The sequence below is a fragment of the Morone saxatilis genome, unplaced genomic scaffold (assembly GCF_004916995.1).
Source record: "Morone saxatilis isolate NCDOM2014 unplaced genomic scaffold, NCSU_SB_2.0 Contig0, whole genome shotgun sequence".
Lineage (NCBI taxonomy): Eukaryota > Metazoa > Chordata > Actinopteri > Moronidae > Morone > Morone saxatilis.
In genome coordinates, this window is record NW_023339650.1 from 2,044,395 (window position 1) to 2,065,583 (window position 21,189).

General features: G+C 42.3%; 1 protein-coding gene across 1 annotated transcript in view; it reads left to right on the plus strand.

Moving 5' to 3' along the window:
* The window catches only part of scospondin (subcommissural organ spondin), a 78,752-nt gene that overhangs the window by 34,692 nt on the left and 22,871 nt on the right, over window positions 1-21,189 (plus strand). The window contains exons 63-98 of the mRNA XM_035656242.1: window positions 2,488-2,579; window positions 2,976-3,179; window positions 3,286-3,456; window positions 3,623-3,878; window positions 4,024-4,070; window positions 4,210-4,380; window positions 4,542-4,676; window positions 5,260-5,396; window positions 5,513-5,607; window positions 5,707-5,756; window positions 6,082-6,252; window positions 6,436-6,606; window positions 6,723-6,802; window positions 6,928-7,097; window positions 7,193-7,239; window positions 7,471-7,671; window positions 8,084-8,254; window positions 9,011-9,211; window positions 9,318-9,420; window positions 9,556-9,776; window positions 9,940-10,092; window positions 10,235-10,401; window positions 10,631-10,776; window positions 11,262-11,482; window positions 11,759-11,794; window positions 11,994-12,158; window positions 13,330-13,542; window positions 14,231-14,398; window positions 14,645-14,779; window positions 18,087-18,324; window positions 18,503-18,655; window positions 18,787-18,833; window positions 19,006-19,176; window positions 19,368-19,544; window positions 20,373-20,528; window positions 20,757-20,881. Coding sequence (XP_035512135.1) covers window positions 2,488-2,579; window positions 2,976-3,179; window positions 3,286-3,456; window positions 3,623-3,878; window positions 4,024-4,070; window positions 4,210-4,380; window positions 4,542-4,676; window positions 5,260-5,396; window positions 5,513-5,607; window positions 5,707-5,756; window positions 6,082-6,252; window positions 6,436-6,606; window positions 6,723-6,802; window positions 6,928-7,097; window positions 7,193-7,239; window positions 7,471-7,671; window positions 8,084-8,254; window positions 9,011-9,211; window positions 9,318-9,420; window positions 9,556-9,776; window positions 9,940-10,092; window positions 10,235-10,401; window positions 10,631-10,776; window positions 11,262-11,482; window positions 11,759-11,794; window positions 11,994-12,158; window positions 13,330-13,542; window positions 14,231-14,398; window positions 14,645-14,779; window positions 18,087-18,324; window positions 18,503-18,655; window positions 18,787-18,833; window positions 19,006-19,176; window positions 19,368-19,544; window positions 20,373-20,528; window positions 20,757-20,881 — 5,365 coding nt within the window. The remainder of the gene's footprint in view (window positions 1-2,487; window positions 2,580-2,975; window positions 3,180-3,285; window positions 3,457-3,622; window positions 3,879-4,023; window positions 4,071-4,209; window positions 4,381-4,541; window positions 4,677-5,259; window positions 5,397-5,512; window positions 5,608-5,706; window positions 5,757-6,081; window positions 6,253-6,435; window positions 6,607-6,722; window positions 6,803-6,927; window positions 7,098-7,192; window positions 7,240-7,470; window positions 7,672-8,083; window positions 8,255-9,010; window positions 9,212-9,317; window positions 9,421-9,555; window positions 9,777-9,939; window positions 10,093-10,234; window positions 10,402-10,630; window positions 10,777-11,261; window positions 11,483-11,758; window positions 11,795-11,993; window positions 12,159-13,329; window positions 13,543-14,230; window positions 14,399-14,644; window positions 14,780-18,086; window positions 18,325-18,502; window positions 18,656-18,786; window positions 18,834-19,005; window positions 19,177-19,367; window positions 19,545-20,372; window positions 20,529-20,756; window positions 20,882-21,189) is intronic.

A 21,189-nucleotide genomic window follows, 5' to 3' on the forward strand; every position in this document is an offset into this window, starting at 1 on the left:
TACTGGTCGCATCTCTCTCTCCCTCCCGTCTCCCTTATACTATCTCGTGTCTGCTTTTGGCTTACTTAGGAGTCTGTTGTCATCTGTTTCTGGTTCTCGTTATATTTTGGGATAGGCCTTTTTAGTGGTCTCCCGCATTGCTACTGCGTAGTTTACTGTTCTGCCCTGAGCAGGAACGGTTTTGTCTCTGTGGCTACAACGTATAGGTGTACTTCCTTTGGGGAGGAGGTGGTTGTTGGAGTGGGTGTGCCTGGCTTATTCTTTTCTCGTTATGGAAGGGAACATCGAGGATTTTGGCGTGGTGAGTATTTATGATATTCGAAACCTAATGATTACATCACAGGCTATTGCTTGTCTGATTCGGATTAGCATTGCCCTAGTATGGAGGTTATCAGAGAGGAATTCGGAAGTGACTGTTTTGGGGTGTCAGCAGTCCACAGCCCTACAAAAGCTGGCCCGACTTGATTTTTGATGGATTTTGAGCAGGAGCTGTTAGCGCTCAGACTGTGGTATAAACCGCCAACATGGAAAACACCTTGGAGAGAGCTGTCAGGCGCGACTGACGCCGTTGGCCTTTAGGTGCGCAACTAGCAACTCCAGGAGATTGCAACTTCAGTGAGGTTTTACGCTCTGGGCCCGCCCATCAATCCGTCCCTTCCTTTCCTCCACGGACACCTGGCGATTGTTTCACTTGGTTGTAGGACCTGATCAGGGACATCTCCATGGCAACCTGCTGTGTTATCGCGATGACACCACGTAGATACTGAGGCCACTGATGGAGGCGGGCCTAGGGATAGAATATAGTGAGCTCTCCAGGCCTGTAATGTGACTTTATCTACAAGCCACCCTGTTAGTGTGAGTTACGGTCAGGTATGTGAGTGAGTTACATGGCCGAATAGTGCCAATACAAACCCTAAGTACCGCCGCGGTTGTTGCCCACCGCCCAATCCCACGCGCGCGAGTATGCCGCTTTTGTTTTTACCCTAGAGCGACTATACGGTTGGTCGTTGCGCAGCTGCGCTGTTTGCTGCGCCTGCGGCTGCGCTGTACTAGGGTGCCTGGCTGGCCCGCCAATCCACTCCCCGTTCTCGCACCTCCCCCGTTGCAAGTTGGTTTGGAAGTTCTTTTAGTGTAAATGAATAAAGTGTGGCATGATTACGATAGTGTTGACTTTGATGATATGGCTGGGATGTGTTTTTCCCAGTCCCACACTGCTATTCCCTAATGGAGCAGAGTTTTGAGCGGTGCTTTTTTTCCCCTCCGACCAATAGTCACACTAGTCTTGTGTTTTTTTCTATTGTTTCTATGTATACCACCTTTCATAAGTAATTTCCCGACAGTGGTGATTTTATATAAAGTATTTGAGATATTGTGGAATTTCTGAGAGATGATAAAGTGTGGTAAAGTGAGGTCTTGTGGAAGAGTGAATGAAGGTGCTGGAGATAGAGAGAACCTGAATTGTTATAGACTGAGGATGAGACATATGAGTAAGGTTGCTTATATAGCAAAGAAGGTTATACTTCAATTTAAACAGAGCGTGTGCGAACATAGTAAACCGTGCATGTAGACCTCCAGACTCACAAGTGGAGGTATATCGAGGGTAACACATGGATGACACAATGGAACGACCAGGAGCTGACCTATAGATGGAAGAGATCACCAGATAAAGGCTTCGGAATTGTGTCTGCGAGTGATAGATATGACGGTTGTCCCGAGAGAGTACTGCATACATCTATGGGATACATGACTGCATTTACATAACTGGACAGGCAGTTTCTATGTATTTTTCGTGTCAATTAAAGTGACGACTACCTGATTGTTAGCAGCTATGATTCTCTAGTGAACGATGTGGTACTGGGAAAAATACGAGAGTAGATGGTTTTATAAATACCTTTTTCCAACAACTGATAGACGAATTGATGACTAACATAGAGCAAAATATCAGGTGTATATATGCACTTAATAAATTATATATAGAGCTAAAATGAGTATATTACAGATATATTGACTGAGAGATATCGTTCTAGAATTTATATCTTCAGAATTGAAACAAGGGCTATCTCTTGTCTAAAGTAGAACATAACAAATGAATTATTGTATGGCTCTGTCTCTCACACAATATATTTGTTAGTATGAATCTACTACTTTCTAAGATCTTTTGACCACCTTCGTTGAGAGCCGGAACAAGAAGCCTATTCTTCACTTATTTACTCTGTTTGTGACCTTATGTACATTCTAATAATACCCTTAAACTCTAAATGTTTGTAACTGCTCACATTAAGTATTCCAACATATAATCTGGATCTTTTCACTTTCTATTTTTTTTATTTACTCGTTTGCTGCTGGAACAACTCAGTTTCACTATGCGTATTGTTACTTTAAGTTTAAATTAGGTCTTAATGCACTTTTTTGGACCATTGTTTTTTTTATACTCCCTCACCAACTATTAGATTTGCACCAGGAGTATTTATCACTTTGTCTCTGCAGGTCTCCAGTGAACCCAGCTGGAGCAGTCAGAATCCAACCCTGTCCAGAAGACTCGTCTGAAGCCCGCCGCTGCTCCAGCCCCTGCCTCCCTGGTATGCCACTAATGCTAACACTAATTCTGTCACACTGTGTAGTTTTTTCAAGATAAATCAAACTGACATTAGGGATTCCTTTAACACAAAATCTTTTCAAGGCATTTTTCATTTGTAATGTTAGGTTTATATTCTAACAAATCAAAGTGTTTGCTGCATTGGATCTTGCACTAAAATAAATGTATATAGTATATAAAAGCAAACTTGCCCTTCATTTTTAATAGCATGCGGGCTTCTATCCACTTACTGTAGATCTTAATGTCATGAGCAACAATTACAGAAACCTTTCTGCAGATACTTTAATGCTCAGTTTCAGGCCAGTATCCTAGTTTTGTAAATCACTTGCATACTCATTATCTGTGGGTGATATGATGACTTTGTCCTTTTCTTGTGCAGTGCTACCAGATGGAGTATGGAGTAAATGGACCCCCTGGTCAGAGTGTAGTAAGACATGTTTCAACCATGTAGATGATGTTGGAATCAGACGCCGATTCCGCAGCTGCAACCATACGTTCACACCCTCCAACCACACGCACTTGGAATTTTCCTGTGACGGAGACAACGAGGAGCAAGAGCCTTGTAACACTGTACACTGTCCAGGTATTACAGATACAGACGCACACACAGAAACCACAGTGTCCTCCACTCTCCACAAATTATGTCTAAGGGTCAAGAAGAAAAGCTAATTATAGTTGTATACTTCCAGTAAATGGTGGCTGGTCAGCGTGGTCACCGTGGTCTCAGTGTTCATCAGAGTGTGACTCTGGTGTCCAAACACGAGAGCGATACTGCAGTTCACCCTCCCCACAGCATGGGGGCAGCAGCTGCCCTGGGCCACACATACAGACAGGAGACTGCAACTCCCACCCCTGCACAGGTACTTCATCATGTTTTCTTATTACTCAAGCTCTAGGCCATGGAGTAATATGTGTGGATGATATTACTCTATAATAAAATTGTGTTTGTGGTTATTTTGTATTGGCAGTGTATTCTTCCTAATATTTTATGAACCCCATTCAATTTTCACTTTTGTTTCCTCTCAGGTGTGTGTCCAGAGGGCATGGTGTACATGACAGCAGCAGAGTGTGAGGTTCACGGAGGTGCGTGTCCGCGGGTGTGTTTGGACATGACCTCCACAGAGGTGCAGTGTGCCACCGCCTGTTACGACGGCTGCTATTGCGCCTTGGGCTTCTACCTTCTCAATGGCAGCTGTGTGCCCCTGGCACAGTGCCCGTGTTACCACCAGGGGGAACAGCACCCAGCCGGTGCCACCCTGCCTGTTGATGCCTGCAATAACTGGTACTGTCAGACAAAATTACCCCTCTGTCTATAATTGGATGATCAAATTTTGCCTGAAAGTTTAAATTAATATTGTAGAGAGTTAGAATGTGCGGCCATTTCCTAAATCAAGCGTCACTTGTTGTGTATTGTGTATCTCAAACAGTACCTGCACTAATGGAGAAATGAAGTGCGGTACAACTCCCTGCCCTGGTGAGTAGCTTTACTGTTAATTGCAGTTTTGAAAGTACATTTACTTGTCTTTCTCCTTGTCTTTTGCTGTATTTAAGCCTTCTCACTTATTTTGTTTCTTTTTTCTTTTTTCTTCTTTTATCCTCTGTGTGTTTCCCAGTGGACTGTGGCTGGAGCAGCTGGACCCAGTGGAGTGCTTGCAGTCGAACATGTGATGTTGGCGTGAGAAGGCGGTATCGTTCAGGAACCAATCCTCCTCCAGCTTCCGGGGGTCGCCTGTGCAAAGGAGAGAGAGTTGGGATCGATACCTGCAGCATTGAACCCTGCTTTGGTGAGGCGTTATTATATACATAATCCATGTTTTGAAAGTAAAGAAATGCCTTTATTTATTTTACTCTTGCATTCAAAGAAATTAACCACAGATTCAAATAAAAAGTTAATCTACGTGTGATGTGTCTACGTGTGATGTGTCTACGTGTGATGTGTCTACAGGTGTAAAGGAGCCATGGAGTGCGTGGTCCGAGTGCTCAGTGACGTGTGGAGGAGGTTACAGGACCCGAACTCGTGGACCTATCCGAATCCATGGCACTGCTCAGCAGTTCAGTGCCTGTAATCTGCAGCCCTGCGGTACAGCAACTACCATCTAACAATATTGTCACGTATAATATCAGAACTGTATAAGTGGGTACTCTTGAAGAAGACAGCAGAATTTATTATACAACTTCTAACACACATTTATTGCATTAAAACAATTATGCACAAGCCAACAATAAGTTGAAAGTAGAAAAAAACAGATAATTCATTGAAATTTGATTTCTTCAATATGTCCATTGAAATTTGATTTCAATGTTGTCGTAGGAAACCATAAAAAGATGGTAATGTTTATTCTAATATATCAAATCCTACCCTGGAAAGCATGTGAACAATGCTAAGAAAAAGAGTAGAAGTAAAAAAGAAGGCACAAAGAATTTATTCATAATTAATGAATTAATGTCATTGCCAGATTAATGGATGATACTAAACATATTGTTTTGGATTGGAATATCTCCTACTTTGGTGCATCAAGCAGCTTCTGTCTTATGAGTATTGAGCAACATCATATGTCCAGTTTGTAACAAAATTAGATGAACAGATGTTCCCACTTTTTTAATGCGTTCAGATACTGAGAGGGTTTTCATTGATTTCTGCTTGGCCTCTGTTGCTGTGTCAGGAGATGGCAGGGTCTGTCCTTCAGGCCAGGAGTGGAAGCAGTGTGTGAGGGGAGCAGTCTCATGCACAGATCTCACAATGGACCTTAACAGGAACTGCACACCAGGCTGCCACTGTCCACACGGGACTGTCCAACAGGTGGGCAGGTGTCTAAACATAAACAAGTGTACACACACGCACACACACACCCACCAGCACACATATACACATATAAGAATCACGGCCATATTGTTGATGGTCCTTCATGTTTCCAGGATGGTGTGTGTGTGCCTGAGTCTAACTGTCGCTGTGATCTGGATGGAGAGCAGTACAACCCAGGAGACATTGTGCCCAGAGACTGCAACAACTGGTCTGTAAAACAGATTTTATTCTTGAATTGTTCTAAGAGCCATACTGAATTTAAAGAAAGATAAAATTGTGATTGAACTTGTGTGTCTTTATATCTCAGTACATGTGAAACAGGGAGGCTGGTAAACTGCTCTCAGGTCAGCTGCAATGGTAGGCAAAAAGTCATTGAATTAAATCTTTACTTTAATACAGCCACTGTTGCTTTTTTCTGGGTGCATTGTGGTAGAAAGTAGAAAACAGTGTTTGATATTGTTTAGTTTGCATAACAATAACAGTGGTTTGCATGCTACTCATGCTTGATGAATTGGCTGCCATCACAGCCAATGTGAATAACAGTTATTATTGACAGTGAAGCTGTAAAGATGCAAAACAACATGAAAAAGTAATATAAATAACATGCAAATGTTGTAACTGTCCTCATTGTTCAACTGTTTCTTTCTTGTTCTGTCCCTTCACATGCAAACACACTCTACAGTTGATGGCCGATGGTCAGTGTGGACTCCCTGGGGTCAGTGTTCGGTGTCGTGTGGAGCAGGTCTCCAGTCTCGGTACCGGTTCTGTTCCAGCCCCCAGCGCTCTGGCAGTGGCCTGCCATGTCTGGGACCTCACAGAGAGGACCAAGTCTGCGTCACAGCTCCATGTGACCGTGAGTTTGTTTTGTGTTCATTTATATTGACTGACACTCTGTTGATATTTAAATATATTGCCATTAGATTTTCCACTCCCCACTGCAGTCAGACAACAAGATCTTATGCGTATGCAAATAGATCTTTATTGCTGTGAAGTTGTTTTAATTTTCACTGTTTCACGATGTTTGGGCTCTTTCCAGGTGACGGTGGCTGGGGTCAGTGGAGTAACTGGACAGAGTGTACCAAGTCATGTGGCGGGGGGGTTCGAAGCCGGAGGAGAGAGTGTGACAGTCCCGGTCCAGAGGGGGAGGGGAACTACTGTGAGGGGCTGGGAACTGAGGTCATAGCATGTAACACTGACCACTGTCCAGGTATGTTTACACAGGGTGTAGAATATACGTGAGGCAGTGTGCTCTACCTGTGAGTTTTGTGCATAGTACAGTCAATTATATGTGTTTTGACAGCGTGTCATTGTGTATGTTTTCAGTGGCTCCATGCTCACAGGTCCCAGGCACAGTGTTCAGTAGCTGTGGTCCCTCCTGCCCTCGCTCTTGTGACGACTTGGCTGTGAGTATCACACTAAACATGACTCCTGTTTCCACCCAGTACCACTGACCAACAATAAGTCATGCTTTGTGGGTAAAAATGAAGAACTTTGGTGATGATAAGGGAATTTTCTTCCTGTCCCTCAGCACTGTGAGTGGCAATGTGAGCCAGGGTGCTACTGTACAGAGGGAAAGGTCCTGTCTGCTAACGGGACAGTCTGTGTAGAGAGAGAAGACTGTCCCTGCCTGGACCTCAGCTCTGGACACAGGCTGGAACCAGGGGAGACCATTGAAGCCCCTGATGGATGTAACAACTGGTCAGAATAATGCTGTTCATGCATGTAGACCACATTTAACATCCAGAAAAAAGGGACAGGAAAATAATGATGTTGCTGTTTCCTCTGTGTTTCAGCACTTGTGAGGGTGGGAGGCTCAATTGCACCAGATACCCCTGTCCAGGTGAGTAAGATTAGCTGTAATTTTCTGTAGGTTTAGAAGAAAGTGCAACTTATGCATGATCAATAAACAACATATAAAACCATTTTAACTGAATTGTGTGCAGCTTTTCTTTGACAAACTTTTTAAATGCACCCATGCAAAAACAATAATGATATTACTGAAAGTCGTGGGGAAATTATGTCTGGGGACAGTCCATAAATGTAAATTTTGCATCCTGCTTTGTGTTTCCAGTGTCAGGTGGCTGGTGTGAGTGGTCAGAGTGGACTCCATGCTCCAGGACCTGTGGGGCAGAGTCAGTGTCCCGTTACAGGAGCTGTGGTTGTCCTGAGCCTAAGGCTGGAGGAGCAGCCTGCTCTGGAGAAGAGGAAATGCACAGTGGGGTCGGCGTTCAAATCCAAAGACAGCCCTGCCCGGTCATCACCTTCTGTCCAGGTAAGACGCTACCACTCATAATCACTAATATTGGTTCCTAATGACAGAACCTCAGCAAAGCAAATTGCTCAAGTTATTTAGCCCCAAGAAACTAATATTTTATGTAACTTGAGAATGAAAACAGGTTCCAGATCAGCCTCTCTAATATCTTAGATTGTTCTCCATGTTGACTTGACTTGAAGTGGCATTTTGATATCTTTCATTCCTTTTTTTGTCTTTTATCCTTTATATTGCTTCCATTTTATTGTCTCCTGCTTCTGTTCTTTGTGTCTGTCTTTATTATCTTGCCATGTCTTTCACTGCAGGTAGGTAAAAATAACTTCTCCTTGTTATCACTTTCTTTACACCTTTTCAATTCTTAACTCTTGTTTGTGTCTCTCTCTTCATTTCTCTCTTCTTTCTTTCCCTCTAGTCCATGGTTCGTGGAGTCCCTGGTCAGTGTGGTCAGAGTGTGATGGGTGTGCCGGGTCGTCCACTCGCACCAGGGAGTGTAATAGTCCTCCTACCAGGTTTGGTGGCCTGCCCTGCATTGGAGAGAGGAGGCAGAGGCGCAGTTGCCATGACAATGTCACCATCTGCTCAGGTTAGCATACTAAAAGACTGTATATTAATTGTGGATTTGTGTTGAAAGCTTATATTTCACTTCAAAGGGAGATTACTGGATGAAAATATGGATAAAAGATGGGGATAGAGCTGGAACCCCATGTAAGAAGGCTGAGTGTTGGGTTTGACTCCGACCTGTGGCCCTTTGATGCCCCCCCCCCCCCTTCCTGTCACTCTTCAGCCGTCACAGTGAGATTTTACCTCAGGTGAAAGAAATTAAGAGAGACAGGCCTTTATATAGGAACAAGGTGGCATCCATTAGCATTTCTATATCTGTCTATGTGGTGAAGCCTGAGAGAGAGAAAAGCGTCTGCTTGAGTTTAATTTAAAAAAATAAAAAACCTGTTAAAATAAAATGCCTGCCTGAAAGGGAAGATTAATGAACTCTCTGCATTGGCTGAACTTTCCCTTCCCTCCCAAGTTCCTGTGAATGTCCAGCTCCCACAGAATGATAACGAGTTACTGATGAATAGCAAAGGCTCAGGCACTGCACTTCATCATTCATCTATTTTTGGAATGCTTTTCAGTTATCAACACACAATAAAGAAGTTTCTTGGTTTTTCATTCCAACTTTGATAGCTTTTAGTTTGCACTTGCCACTAATTTTATTAGGCTGACTTTCCCCTGTCTAGTCTAGCTAGTTTCAAGTTTCCTTTTATCTTATATAGAATACTAGACCTTAAAACCCAATACTCCTCTCTATGTGTTATTCTCTTTAAACTATACCATTCTGCAGACTGTGGCGGAGGCCAGGAAGAATGGCCTTGTGGGAAGCCATGTCCTCGCTCCTGTTCAGATCTCCATGGTGACGCAGAGTGCTTGGACTCCCCCGGGTGCAGAAAGACCTGCGGTTGTCCGGGTGACATGGTTCTGCAGGATGGAGTGTGTGTGGCCAGGGAGGAGTGTCGCTGCAAATACCTTAACAGCTCTGCTATTGGTTAGATCCACAGTTTGTTTATGTGACAGTTGCTAATGGAAGTGATAACATTGTATGGGTAAACTCAGAGAAAAGCCTAATCAATAGATTTTTGTCTTTGATATAGTAATGACTTCAGATTTCAGTAATGCATCATCAGTATGGCCTGGTGGATCTGATTGGCAGTTTGCAAATCCAGGAGATAGCATCATCAGTGACTGCAAAAACTGGTACAGCACAACTGAATAACTCTACAACCCTTTGATTAAAGTAATAAAATCAATGTATTACAATTTCATGTACAAAAATCAAACATTTATTTTCCTTTATTTTTGTGTTTTCTTGTCTTTCTCACTTTATCTCAGTTCTTGTGAGGCAGGGGTTCTGCAGTGTCAATCAGTCCCTGGTTGTCATGTTGATGGAGGCTGGAGCCAATGGGGGGCCTGGACTGATTGCACGCTTCCTTGTGGAGGAGGAGTCAAGTTCAGGAGACGCCAGTGTGACAACCCATCCCCTCAGAGTGGCGGGAGAGGCTGCCTGGGAGTCGCTGAAAAGCAGAAAGAATGCAACATCCACCTGTGCAAAGGTAGTCCTGTTTGGCCAATCCAGTTTAGAAATTGAGTTTCTAGACTCAAACACAAGTCGATTTCTTACATTGCCCTTAGAAAACACACAGTGCTTTCATTCCAAATATGTCCTAATCTACCATGCAGTTGTGTCTTTGATTCTCAGTATGTTTTTGCTTCCAGACTCGGACGGCCCGTGGCTCCCCTGGTCTGAGTGGTCTGTGTGTTCGGTCAGCTGTGGCGGGGGACAGCAGTCTCGCTTTCGCGTATGCAGCTCTCCACCCTGCAGCGGCCTCAGCCGTCAGAGCAAGACCTGCAACACCCAGGTGTGCCTCGGTGAGTCCAGGTTTCCTGTAGAATACCTATAGCTACGGCATCAAAGTTATTGGAATTGTAGGATCCAGGATAACCTTGTGGACAAGCTCTGATTTTGAGTATTTTTTAATCTGTGTCTCTGTGCTGTGATGCTGGCATGCAGAAGTGGGCTGCCCTCCTGGCAGGTTGTACAGAGAGTGTGAACGAGGTGAAGGCTGTCCATTCAGCTGCGCTCAGGTCAGCGGCAGAGAGGGCTGCTACTCTGATGGCTGCGAGGAAGGCTGCCACTGCCCCCCAAACACCTACCAGCACCACGGAGTCTGCCTGCAGGTGGGTTCCCTTTAGCAGTCTGATAGATTCATTGTATCATACATCTGAATAACAATACCATTTAAGCTTGCAACACAAAAGGACCAAAATGTGATAGGTAACATATTTCCAAAAACTTAATAAAGTCCAAAATTTCTTGCTTCAGGTTTTCCAATGAACACGTGTTGTCGTATGGCAATGAGTGTGCATTGGAAAAAGAAAAAAAGTTAATGTAATGTGTGTGTTTCAGGAGTGTCCATGCCTGGTGGACAGAGAGTTTCTGGCCTCTCTGCAGAGTGTTTCTGTCGCCCCGGTCTCATCTCTCCACCTCCATAACATCTCTCAGGGAGTGGAACTTCAGTCTGGAGACACACTGGTCCATGACTGTAGTACCTGGTGAGCAGAAAATGTTGGACATATTTGCAGCTACTCTGTTTTTTTTTTACAGCCAGGACACCGTCTTCTACTGCTGGACAATTAAAGGATATATAGGTTCCTACAATGTCTAAAAAAGTTAAAATAAGTATCCCATTTTAAAGGACCAGTGTGTAACATTTAGGACGATCTATTGGGAGAAATGAAATATAATAGTCGTAGGTGTGTTTTCATTAATGTATAATAATCATAATAATCATGTTTTTGTTACCTTAGAATGAGCCGTTTTATCTACATACTGGATACCACTAAATCCTACACACTGGTATCTACATATCTGCATAACTGCGCATCACATTAAAAACACATACTTTACTATGATTTGAAAAAATGGGCCCCCAAACCCACATTTCTAACTTTAAAGCTGTCATCTTTCCATCATCACTGTCAAACTCTTCCGACCAATAGCACCACACCTTACTCTTCCTCCCCTTTGTTCCCTGTAGCGGCTGTGAACATGGCAGGTGGAACTGTTCCTTGGAGCATTGCCCAGTCGATGGCGGCCTGTCACCCTGGGGCTCCTGGAGCTCCTGCTCACTGTCCTGTGGAGGTCTTGGACTGAAGACTCGCACCAGGGGCTGCACACAGCCTCCCCCAGCCCATGGAGGGAGAGACTGCCAGGGGCCACGCCAGGAAACCACGTACTGCCAGGCCCCTGACTGCTCAGGTACAAGGGCTTGTTTGGTTGTAGTAGGTACTGTAGGTAATGTGTGTGTTCAGGGTTGGAAGGAAGAAATGACACTTTGTTTTAATGACCAGCAGTCACATAAAAAGAGATTGGTTTGGAGTGAGTGTTTATACACTGAATTTAATCATAAACTTTATTTAATTATAAAAGGCTGTCTTTAATTTGCATCCATTATAAATAGTCATAATAGAGACAGTATATGTTGCCCAATGCCTAATTGTTTACTGATATTGACTTTTTGCTTGTTGTTGGCAGTTATTGTTGGGCCTACGGAAGAACCAGCTTTACCAGGTAAATTATCCCTCCATACAAAGTTTAATACCACCTAGGGTCTTCTCCATTGTTCATTTACTTTATTTTTTTTCTCCTTTTTGCTTTCTCCTCTCCTGCTGGTCTTTACAATTTATCTGCCTGTATGGTACATGCTATTGTAATTTGTTATGTTTGTTTAAACCTGACTTCTACCTATTTCCTCCTCTATCTTCTTCAGATGAGGATGCTGGCTTCTCTCCCTGGTCGTTATGGACTCCCTGCACAAAGACCTGCACTAATACTCTCAGCCCGGCCATGAAGTCCCGTCATCGACAGTGTATCAAACCACCCTGCTCTGGAAGCTCTCGCCATGAGAAGGCCTGTAACCTGCCCCAGTGTCCAGGTACGGCGATGCACATTATCTCTTATCTTTGCTGCTTTCACAGTCTGTGGTTGCAACCAAATCTGTCATTGTAGCAGTTAAATTTTAATTTTACAAACCATCTGCTCGCTTACATTGTAAGCCTGTTATATTTTGCTGCCTTAAAGTATTAAACAGTGCATCTCCTGAAAATCAATCAATCAATATGAGTCTATGGGAGCCTGGAGGTTATGGACACAGGAGGCCACAGTGTCAGATATGTATAGGAGAACTGAAGCGAGGTACTGTTGTCTGTAAAGGAACAATTTTTCTAAGTATCTAATAGTAGAGCGCTATAGTTCCTTTTGTGATAAAATGAAAACTGCCATTCCAATGGCTTATATCAGACAACAGAGGATGAAGACATAAACAACCTGTGTATGAGCGAGCATATGATACACATACTGATCTCTTCAAAAAATGAGTCCATAACATTTGTTGGTTTGCTGTTTGGGATTTGTGTCGTGACTTGGTTTGTGATTTTTAACCACCACCTTATCTCAGAGACAACAGAGCAGATTTTGTAGTGTTCTCGCTGTTTTATTTACTGATCAGCACAGACATCAGAAGAGATAAGTACAGGCAAGCTGTTTTATTTTGCAACTCTGTCTGAGAATAGGGTGAAGTTGTATGTGTACATACAGTCTCATTTATTCAAATGTGACCAGCTGAGTGTTTATCTAAAGTTTTTATTCCAACAATGGGTGCATGCACAAACAAATGGGAATACCTTTCAGAAAAAAAATACTGTGTTTGTAGGTGTGTGAGTTTGTGTGAATTGTGCATCTGTGTGTGTACACAGAGTAGTGAGGGAAGATAACTAAATGGCAAAGGCTAGGGAGACTGTAGGTTATGAATAATATACTCATTCTCATGCCATTATTCTGACTTTGAATATTTATAATATTTACATTTTATGTGACAAGCTCTGTTTACAGTTTCCCCTTTAATGAATAAATATTGCCACATAACTATAAATGCCGTAAACTAACATTTATTGTAATTAAAGTAAACTGGAATGACAGGTGTAAGAAATATAAAAAGAGTTGTGATACCAGCAATTAACCAAAGTATTACAATTAATTAGAGTAAGCCACACAGATATTCAACTACTGTATCAAAGAACCTTATGACTTGTGTAATATGTTCCCAGATGGAGACGAGGTATGTGTCGGGCCCGACTGTGCGCAGAGGAACTGTTCATGGACAGACTGGGGGGAGTGGAGCTCCTGTTCACGGTCCTGTGGAGTGGGTCAACAGCAGAGGATCCGAACCTACCTCAGTCCCGGGACCAACGGCTCGTGGTGTGAAGACATCTTGGGAGGAAACCTGGACCATCGCTTCTGTAACATCAGGCCCTGCAGAGGTCAGCCAACCAATCAGCACTCACTATACATCCTGTCTTTAGCACAAAGATAGGCTAAGAAAATCTAACAGTAGAGACTTAAAACTTTTACAGTGAGACACTTTTGTGATAATTATCAGATTTACATTATTGCTGTGTATTAAGTTGTATTTTAACTAACTAAGGGCTCTTGAGGCCTAAACTGTGGACTCAAATGTCTCCCCCTCCAAGATGAGATGAAATAATGTGGGTGTCTCGCTGTTCCCTGTCAATTCAGTTTATATTGTGCTTTTGTGGAATCATTTTGAATGAAATGACCAAGTAATTGCCACATGGTGAACCTGTAGGTCTGTTGCCCATTTTTGATGGATAATCCAGCCTCGCTGCCTGAAAGGTTGGAAGAACGCACCTTAGTCTTTGTTTTAAAAATGGATTAAAGGGATAATTCTAGTTTTTCACAACACCAGTACTTTTTTAAAGTTCCAGTCTGCAGCAATATACCATTGTATCCATCAAGTCAGTTTTTGCAAGCAATTACTTTGAGTACATTATCATAACCAATAGAAATTATGGCCAAGAGCATGAAAATAAGACCCTAGTTGTAATAAACTTTAGTGTTAAGTACATGTGATTGTATAAAACCTACAGAAATACTGGTATCATATTTTAAATCTGTGCTTATGTTTGTGTTTGTTTGTTAATGCTGTAGTGGATGGAGGTTGGTCTCGCTGGAGTCCCTGGTCCCGCTGTGATAAGCGCTGTGGTGGCGGGCGCTCCATACGCACCCGCTCCTGCTCCAGCCCTCCGCCCAAGAACGGTGGGAAGAAGTGTGAAGGAGAGAAGAATCAGGTCAAACCCTGCAACACCAAACCCTGCGGTGAGACAGACCCAACATGTTGACATACGCCTGTAGAGTTCAGATAGCTGTGACCTCAAGGATAATTCATTCTGTGCAGAGATGATTGCTCATTAATTCAGCATATGGCTATGTTTCTAGGAAAGTCTTTGTGTTCCAAAAGTCAGCCCAGCCTGTGATCAGCATTCTTGGTGTGCCATGTTATGCAAAGTAAATGCCTGCGGTATCATGGGAAAAATTCATGACCTTCTGTTTGTGTATTGTCAGATGAAAAAGGGTGCCCACCGGGCCAGGAGTTTGTGTCGTGTGCAAACCAGTGTCCACAGCGGTGCTCAGACCTTCAGCAGGGGATAGAGTGCCAGGGCAACACCGAATGTCAGCCCGGCTGTCGCTGCCCTAAAGGTACTGAGGTTGCTATCATATCTATCACACAGATAAGCCTGTGTGTGTGTGTGTAGGTGGATTCTTCCCTAAACGTTGTCTGTGCCTGCTGGTATTCAAAATAGGCCTGTGTCTGTGCTGTGCACAAGCTGTATCTGAATGAAGCCTGGGTGCTGGTTTAACACAAAAGTTAGCTGATGACCAAGGTCACTATTACAGTAGCGTACACAGACTGGATTACCAGATTGGCCTTAGAATGTTGTTATAGTAGTAGCTATTACCGAGTACTTACCGCCTATAGTATTGGATATCGTGTGCTCTGGCGAGGTCGGCGGAGCATCTGGAAAAAAACAGCAAATTACATCTCTTATTCTGTAAAAATGTCCTGATTACTATTGTGAATAGTTTTCTACGTCACTTGTTTCAGGAATGTTGGAGTTTCAGCACCCTGAGGAGTTACTTTGTGAGAGAATTGCTAAATAAATAATGTAACATGGCGGTATTTCCTTATTAGACCTGATTTCCATTATTTTTCAAGACCCGGCATAGTTAAAATTAGAATATCTTTTTAATATAAATTATGAGAAAAAGATGTACAGAACTACACTTAACAATAAAGATAAATCTAATCACTCCAAGGATTATCAATACACTCGTAACTGGGGCACCAACCTCCGTTATCTAGCTGCTGCGATCAATCGGGAGGAATTATCCACAGATCTAATCAAAATCAATCTTATTAAATCAATTTCTATATTCGCAATAGTTAGGATTATTCGATATTCAAGTATTCAATCTCAATGCTTCTAAGCAGCTGAACTTCTTTACACGATTTCGTGGATTCCCCCCGCATAAAAATGGTAACATACACAGACAAGCACCTATGTGAGGATGTATGTTATTTATAAACTGAGTGCAGGGGTAAGGATAGTGGAAATGACTAAGTAGACACAAATGACCAACAAACAACAGAAAAGTGTGGCACAGTAAATTGATTGATGATTAAGTGAGGTGTCAGGGAAGCGAGTGGGAGATGAATTTTTGTGATGCGGCAGTAAGTTTTAAAATACTTACGCAACAGTAACTTTTATACGTACGATGCCTATCGAAAAATATTAATTCTCTTAAACTGAATGAATGGAGATTAAAGCTTACAGACAGCACCAGAACTCTTTCATGTTGCTGGAACCCAGCGGGTATGCCAGTTAGGCAGCCTACTCTTGGTCGTAGGACTGACGGTTCTGGAAGGATCCAGGCTCTTATTCTTTCAGGCTGCTCGACTGCAGGCTGCGGTCCGAACCCCCCGGTCCAAAGACGTATCACCACCCGGACCAATTCTCGTCAGCAGGTCCAGTGTGGCGATTCTCGCTCGCTGCCGTCGCTTGGGGGCAGATGGCTGGAGAATATAAGTCTTTGTCCGCCCAAGGAAAAACTCTTGAGCAGCTGGATTTGCTGCGACGTCTTCCCGCTTTTGGCGTATGACAAAGTCTTTAAAGACTTTAAGATGGTTTGGTCTTCAGCTTAAATTCCAGACTAACTCAGCTTCTCGTTTCGAAAACAACTGCGGATGAAAACGTGGGTCTTCCTTATAAGAATAAATCCAATAGTTAGATGTAACATTGCACCTTCTGTGAATAAGGCGACGAATCACCGTGGCGGTATACTTTAAGAATAAAAGTACTTGAGAAATGTACTTCAGCGCCGCAAGTTATTACGACGAATAAATAATGAGTCTTAAAAAATAACTAGTAATAAAAAGTAAAAACATGAACGAGAAAAAGGCGAAATAAATGAAACGGTTCAAGAGAAGAACCGAAGAAGAGAGAAAGTGAAGAAGAGAAGAGTGAAGTAATCGGCCGGAGCTAAATCCGTTATATAGCACGAATCCTACTTCTTAGATGGTGCGGAACTGGGAACGAGAGGCTGATCCTCTTGCGCTGTTCACTTCCTCTTTTGGTGACTTCCTGTTTGAATAGACGTTAAGCTTTAACATTATATCTCATTTTTAAAGTTTTCTTAGATCCACTAATTCACCGTTCAAACATTTCACTCATGAACTTCGTTACATAGTTTCACATGTTTTTCATAACATAATTTATAAAGCCAAGACGTCCGTTTGGAATACCTTACGTTAATAACCCAGAATCTTACCAAAAGTGGCACTGTGGCTCCATCAAGGCACATTCAGCGACATTTTATACATGATTTTGGTAACTCAGTTAATACTTAAGAAAACAGACATAGACAAACCGATTACAATTGCGTCCTTCTTATGCTGAGCGCCCTTATGCTGGATGTAGAGTATATTACCCATTTAGATACTTACAGGACTGAAACCCAGGACTCAACAATATCAATGTAAGTTTGCTTCTGCTGTAGACTGGACACAAGGCTTATCAGTATGGAATGTCAAGGCGTCAACATAGACCCACCTGTAAATCACTTCTTTAAAACAACACTGAACGGCGATGCCAGATGTGAGATAAAAAAGGGGTTTCTCTCTGAAGTAGGAACTGTAGACTAAAAGAGGTGTGAACACTATTCATAAGGACATCTAGTCCTTAGTTTAGCAGCTACAAAAAGGCACTTGTAAGTTTCAACACATGCTCCTGTAAGAGAAGGTTTCACGAAGACTTGAGCATAAAGTGTCCTTTGTATATTGTGGAGAAGAAGGTAAACGTTGTAAACACAGACAGTCTTCTTCCTGCCCTGGCACCGGCAAAGTCTTATCCTTCTCTTTTTCGGCGTCAAAAAGGTCAGAGAAAGAGGGCCCTTCTCTGGACTCTCCTGGCTGGCTCCTGGTGGAACAAAATTAAACATTGAGATTATTGTTGCATTAAGAGACGAATAAAATGTCTCTTGTAGATGAAGACGAGGACAAGGTCCTAAAAAGAAATAACAATTATCAGCCTATATCATTAAGGGAAGAATTCAAACCTTCATGTATAAAATTAAAATTTACAGACAATGCATTAAGTAAACTTGAAAAATAGCGATAATAAGACAAAATTTAGAGAGTTTTGTTGTTGTTTTTTCTGAGGGGGGTTAACGTTGGCATTGTATTTCAAAATACATAGTCTCCATCAAAATTATTGATTTATCTTTAGACGTAATTTGTCTTTTGAAAATAGATGTTGCTATCTTTTTACTATTTTGGTGAAATTACCCTCTAATTTTTTTGGATGAGGAACCCATTTTTTATTTGAAGTAAATGTGGGTTTTTTATGGCCCTAACCCAGATACTAATGAAGTGGGGCCTAATAAAATCATTATGTGTGTTCATTAACAAGTTTAAATAATTACTGTGTGTGTGTGTCTGTGTCTCCAGGCCAGTTGCAGCAGGATGGGGTGTGTGTGCAGCTGTGGCAGTGTGACTGCGTGGACTCACTGGGACAGATTTGGGCAGCCGGCAGCTGGCATCAGGTGAACTGTAACAACTGCAGCTGCTCTGATGGACAGCTGCTCTGCACCAATCACAGCTGCCAGGCCTCCTGCATTTGGAGCTCCTGGTCCAGTTGGGCATTGTGCAGCGTTTCCTGCGGGCAGGGCCAGAGAACCAGATACAGGTGAGGAAAGAAAACTCACAAATACATGATTATGCTTATTATAACATTGCTATGGCTACATTTTGTTCATTAATTGAAAACTGTAATATTCACCCTCTCAAAGAAATATATTTCTTTCTATTGAGAATATACAGTAAACCAATAAACACAAACTTACTGTGTCACTGTTGTGTGTCAGGTCTCGGATCCCAGAGACTGAAGGAACAGATTGCCAGTTTGAGGAAGTCCAGCATAAATCCTGCGACCCAGGACCCTGCCCACCTCTTTGTCTCCATGGTGACAAGGAGCTCAGTGTGGGAGACACCTGGCTACAGGGCGAGTGTAAACAATGGTGAGATGGATGCACACAAACACACAGGAAAAAGTATATGTTGCCGAAAAAGGTTTTGCAGTGAAAAGGAAAAGACAATTTAAAGGATTCCACTTTGTGTTTCAGACACTCAAATTTGTTTTTCCTCCTAGCACATGCACGCCAGAGGGCGATTATTGCCAAGACATTGACTGCAGAGGTGAGTCACTGCATTTATTTTATAAGACATTTATAAGACAAAATGAAGTAAGCTTAAATGTGGAACAAAAACATAGGCACTTTTACTAATGTTTTAAACTATGTACTCAGCTTACAGTACTGGCTTAAGTTTGATGAAAAACAATGTGTCAAATTCTGTGTATTGTTTCTAGTGGACGGTGGCTGGACTCCATGGTCAGTGTGGTCTGACTGCTCAGTGACCTGTGGTCGAGGCACACAGGTTCGAACCCACGCCTGCATCAACCCCCCTCCACGTAACAACGGGTCTCACTGCAGCGGGCCAGAGAGAGAAACACAGGACTGTCACACTCCTCCCTGTCTGGGTTTGTTCAGAAATGTCACAATTATATTGATTCATTCATAGCCATCAAGTATTAAGTATCTATCTATTCCAGTTATATTTTTCTACGTACTGCATGAACTGTATGTATAATCTTGGAAGACAAAGCAAGATTATGAAGTAAGTAAATACAACTCACATTTGCTCAGATCATATTGACTCTCTTGTCTACAGATGACCTTTGCCCCTGGTCGCCATGGTCACCATGTTCCCGAAGCTGTGGCGCAGGTTCTGTGTCCCGGCGCAGGGTGTGCGTGTGTGAGGAGGGAGGAGATGCAGCGTGTCCTGCTGAGATCGAGGCTGAGAGGAACAGAGAGGAGACCCAGCTGTGTTACAAACGGCCCTGTCCAGGTACATGCAGATAAGACCCAACAAATGTTACTTATGGTTGTGGTCATTTTGTGTGGGCACGCCCCTTTTTCTCTTAAGGCAATACAATGAGACATTCATCTAAGAGTGTGAAACGGTCTTTGTAGCAGACAGCAAATTAACATGAATTATTATTTGAATGTTGCATGTTGCATGTTGAATGTATTTTAAGACAATAATAAGTTCTGTATCTCAATACATTCTCATATTTACCTCAGTAACAATAAATGCAATGATTACATTTTTAAATACATTAGTGCACAATATTTCCTTGTGTATGCTCACTTGTTTGTCCTGATTCATTATTTAATGCTTGGTTTATATTGTGGGTATGATGCAATAACTGTTCAGTCAGTTTAAGTGAGTTAGAGATCATATATTTATTTAAGATTGTAATGAGTACATTTAGTTTGGATTGATATTCAGTAATTCAATAAATATATTTTCCAGCTCTGACTCGAGTTAAATTTGGCAGTTGATTAATGATTAAATCTATTAATGATTCATTTGATATTATTGGACTGTTTGTCACTGTTAGTGTCAGTTCATCATGGTTGCTAATTTAATTTTTGTTTCTGCTATAACTGTACTACAATTGAGTGTAAAAGAGGATAACCCAATGTTTGGTATAAATAATAGATGCATTACATACTGGTTAACTTAGCAATGGACTCACCAGGACCAACACTGGGTCAAATGAGTACAAGTTTAAGTGCTACTTTACAGATTTTAAGTGAATCACAAATAACATGAAGTGTTTGAATAAACCTGCATGCAGCATCAGACTGTTTGATTTGTTTTCATCTGCAGGCTGTCCCATGTCGGAGTGGAGTGTGTGGTCTCAGTGCTCCTGTGTGTCTCAGAGGCAGCAGCGCTACCGTGTAGCTCTCTCCCCAGCCACCAGGGGTCAACAGTGCACTCCTGTTGAAACACAGAGCAGGACATGCAGTCTCAGTCAATGTGATGGTGAGTTAACAACCATGGTAAAAAAAAGTACTCTGTTTGAATCTTCATGGACAAAGAGGATTATTTGTGACCCTGACATTGCCCTTTTGCTTCAAGTGCACTTAAATCTTTTTTTTTTATACCCTTAAAAAAGCAGATTGGGATCCAAACGGACACCCAGGAAACTGTGTGTGTGTGTGTTTTGTGCTTCTTGGTACTGTTACTTCATGTTTTTTCTTATTTTTATAGATTGTGAAGCCCCATTTGTGTACTCAGCATGCGGTGCTCCCTGTGAGAAGCAGTGTGCACTGCAGGGCCATGGAGATCAGTGTTTAGGCGTCAAGGAGTGTACACCTGGCTGCTACTGCCCACAGGTGAATACTTCATTAGTCTGTTTTAGGTGTGTACAGGATCAGCTTTGTTGAAATCAGCATTGACACTCACACTGTTTTACTCACAAAAAAGCAAACCTGTCTTCAATGTTCACTATTTGAAAATGATCTGATGTTGGTTGCTGCTCTTTGAAGACATACGTGAGACTGTTTTAGACAATTAGTGTAATGCAAAGCAAGCTGATATATGTGATATTTTGACATGTTCTGCACATCATAGTTGCAAACACACCTAGCAGTGCACATTCTATATTTGGATCTTAATTCTAAGTAGGGATGTAACGATTACC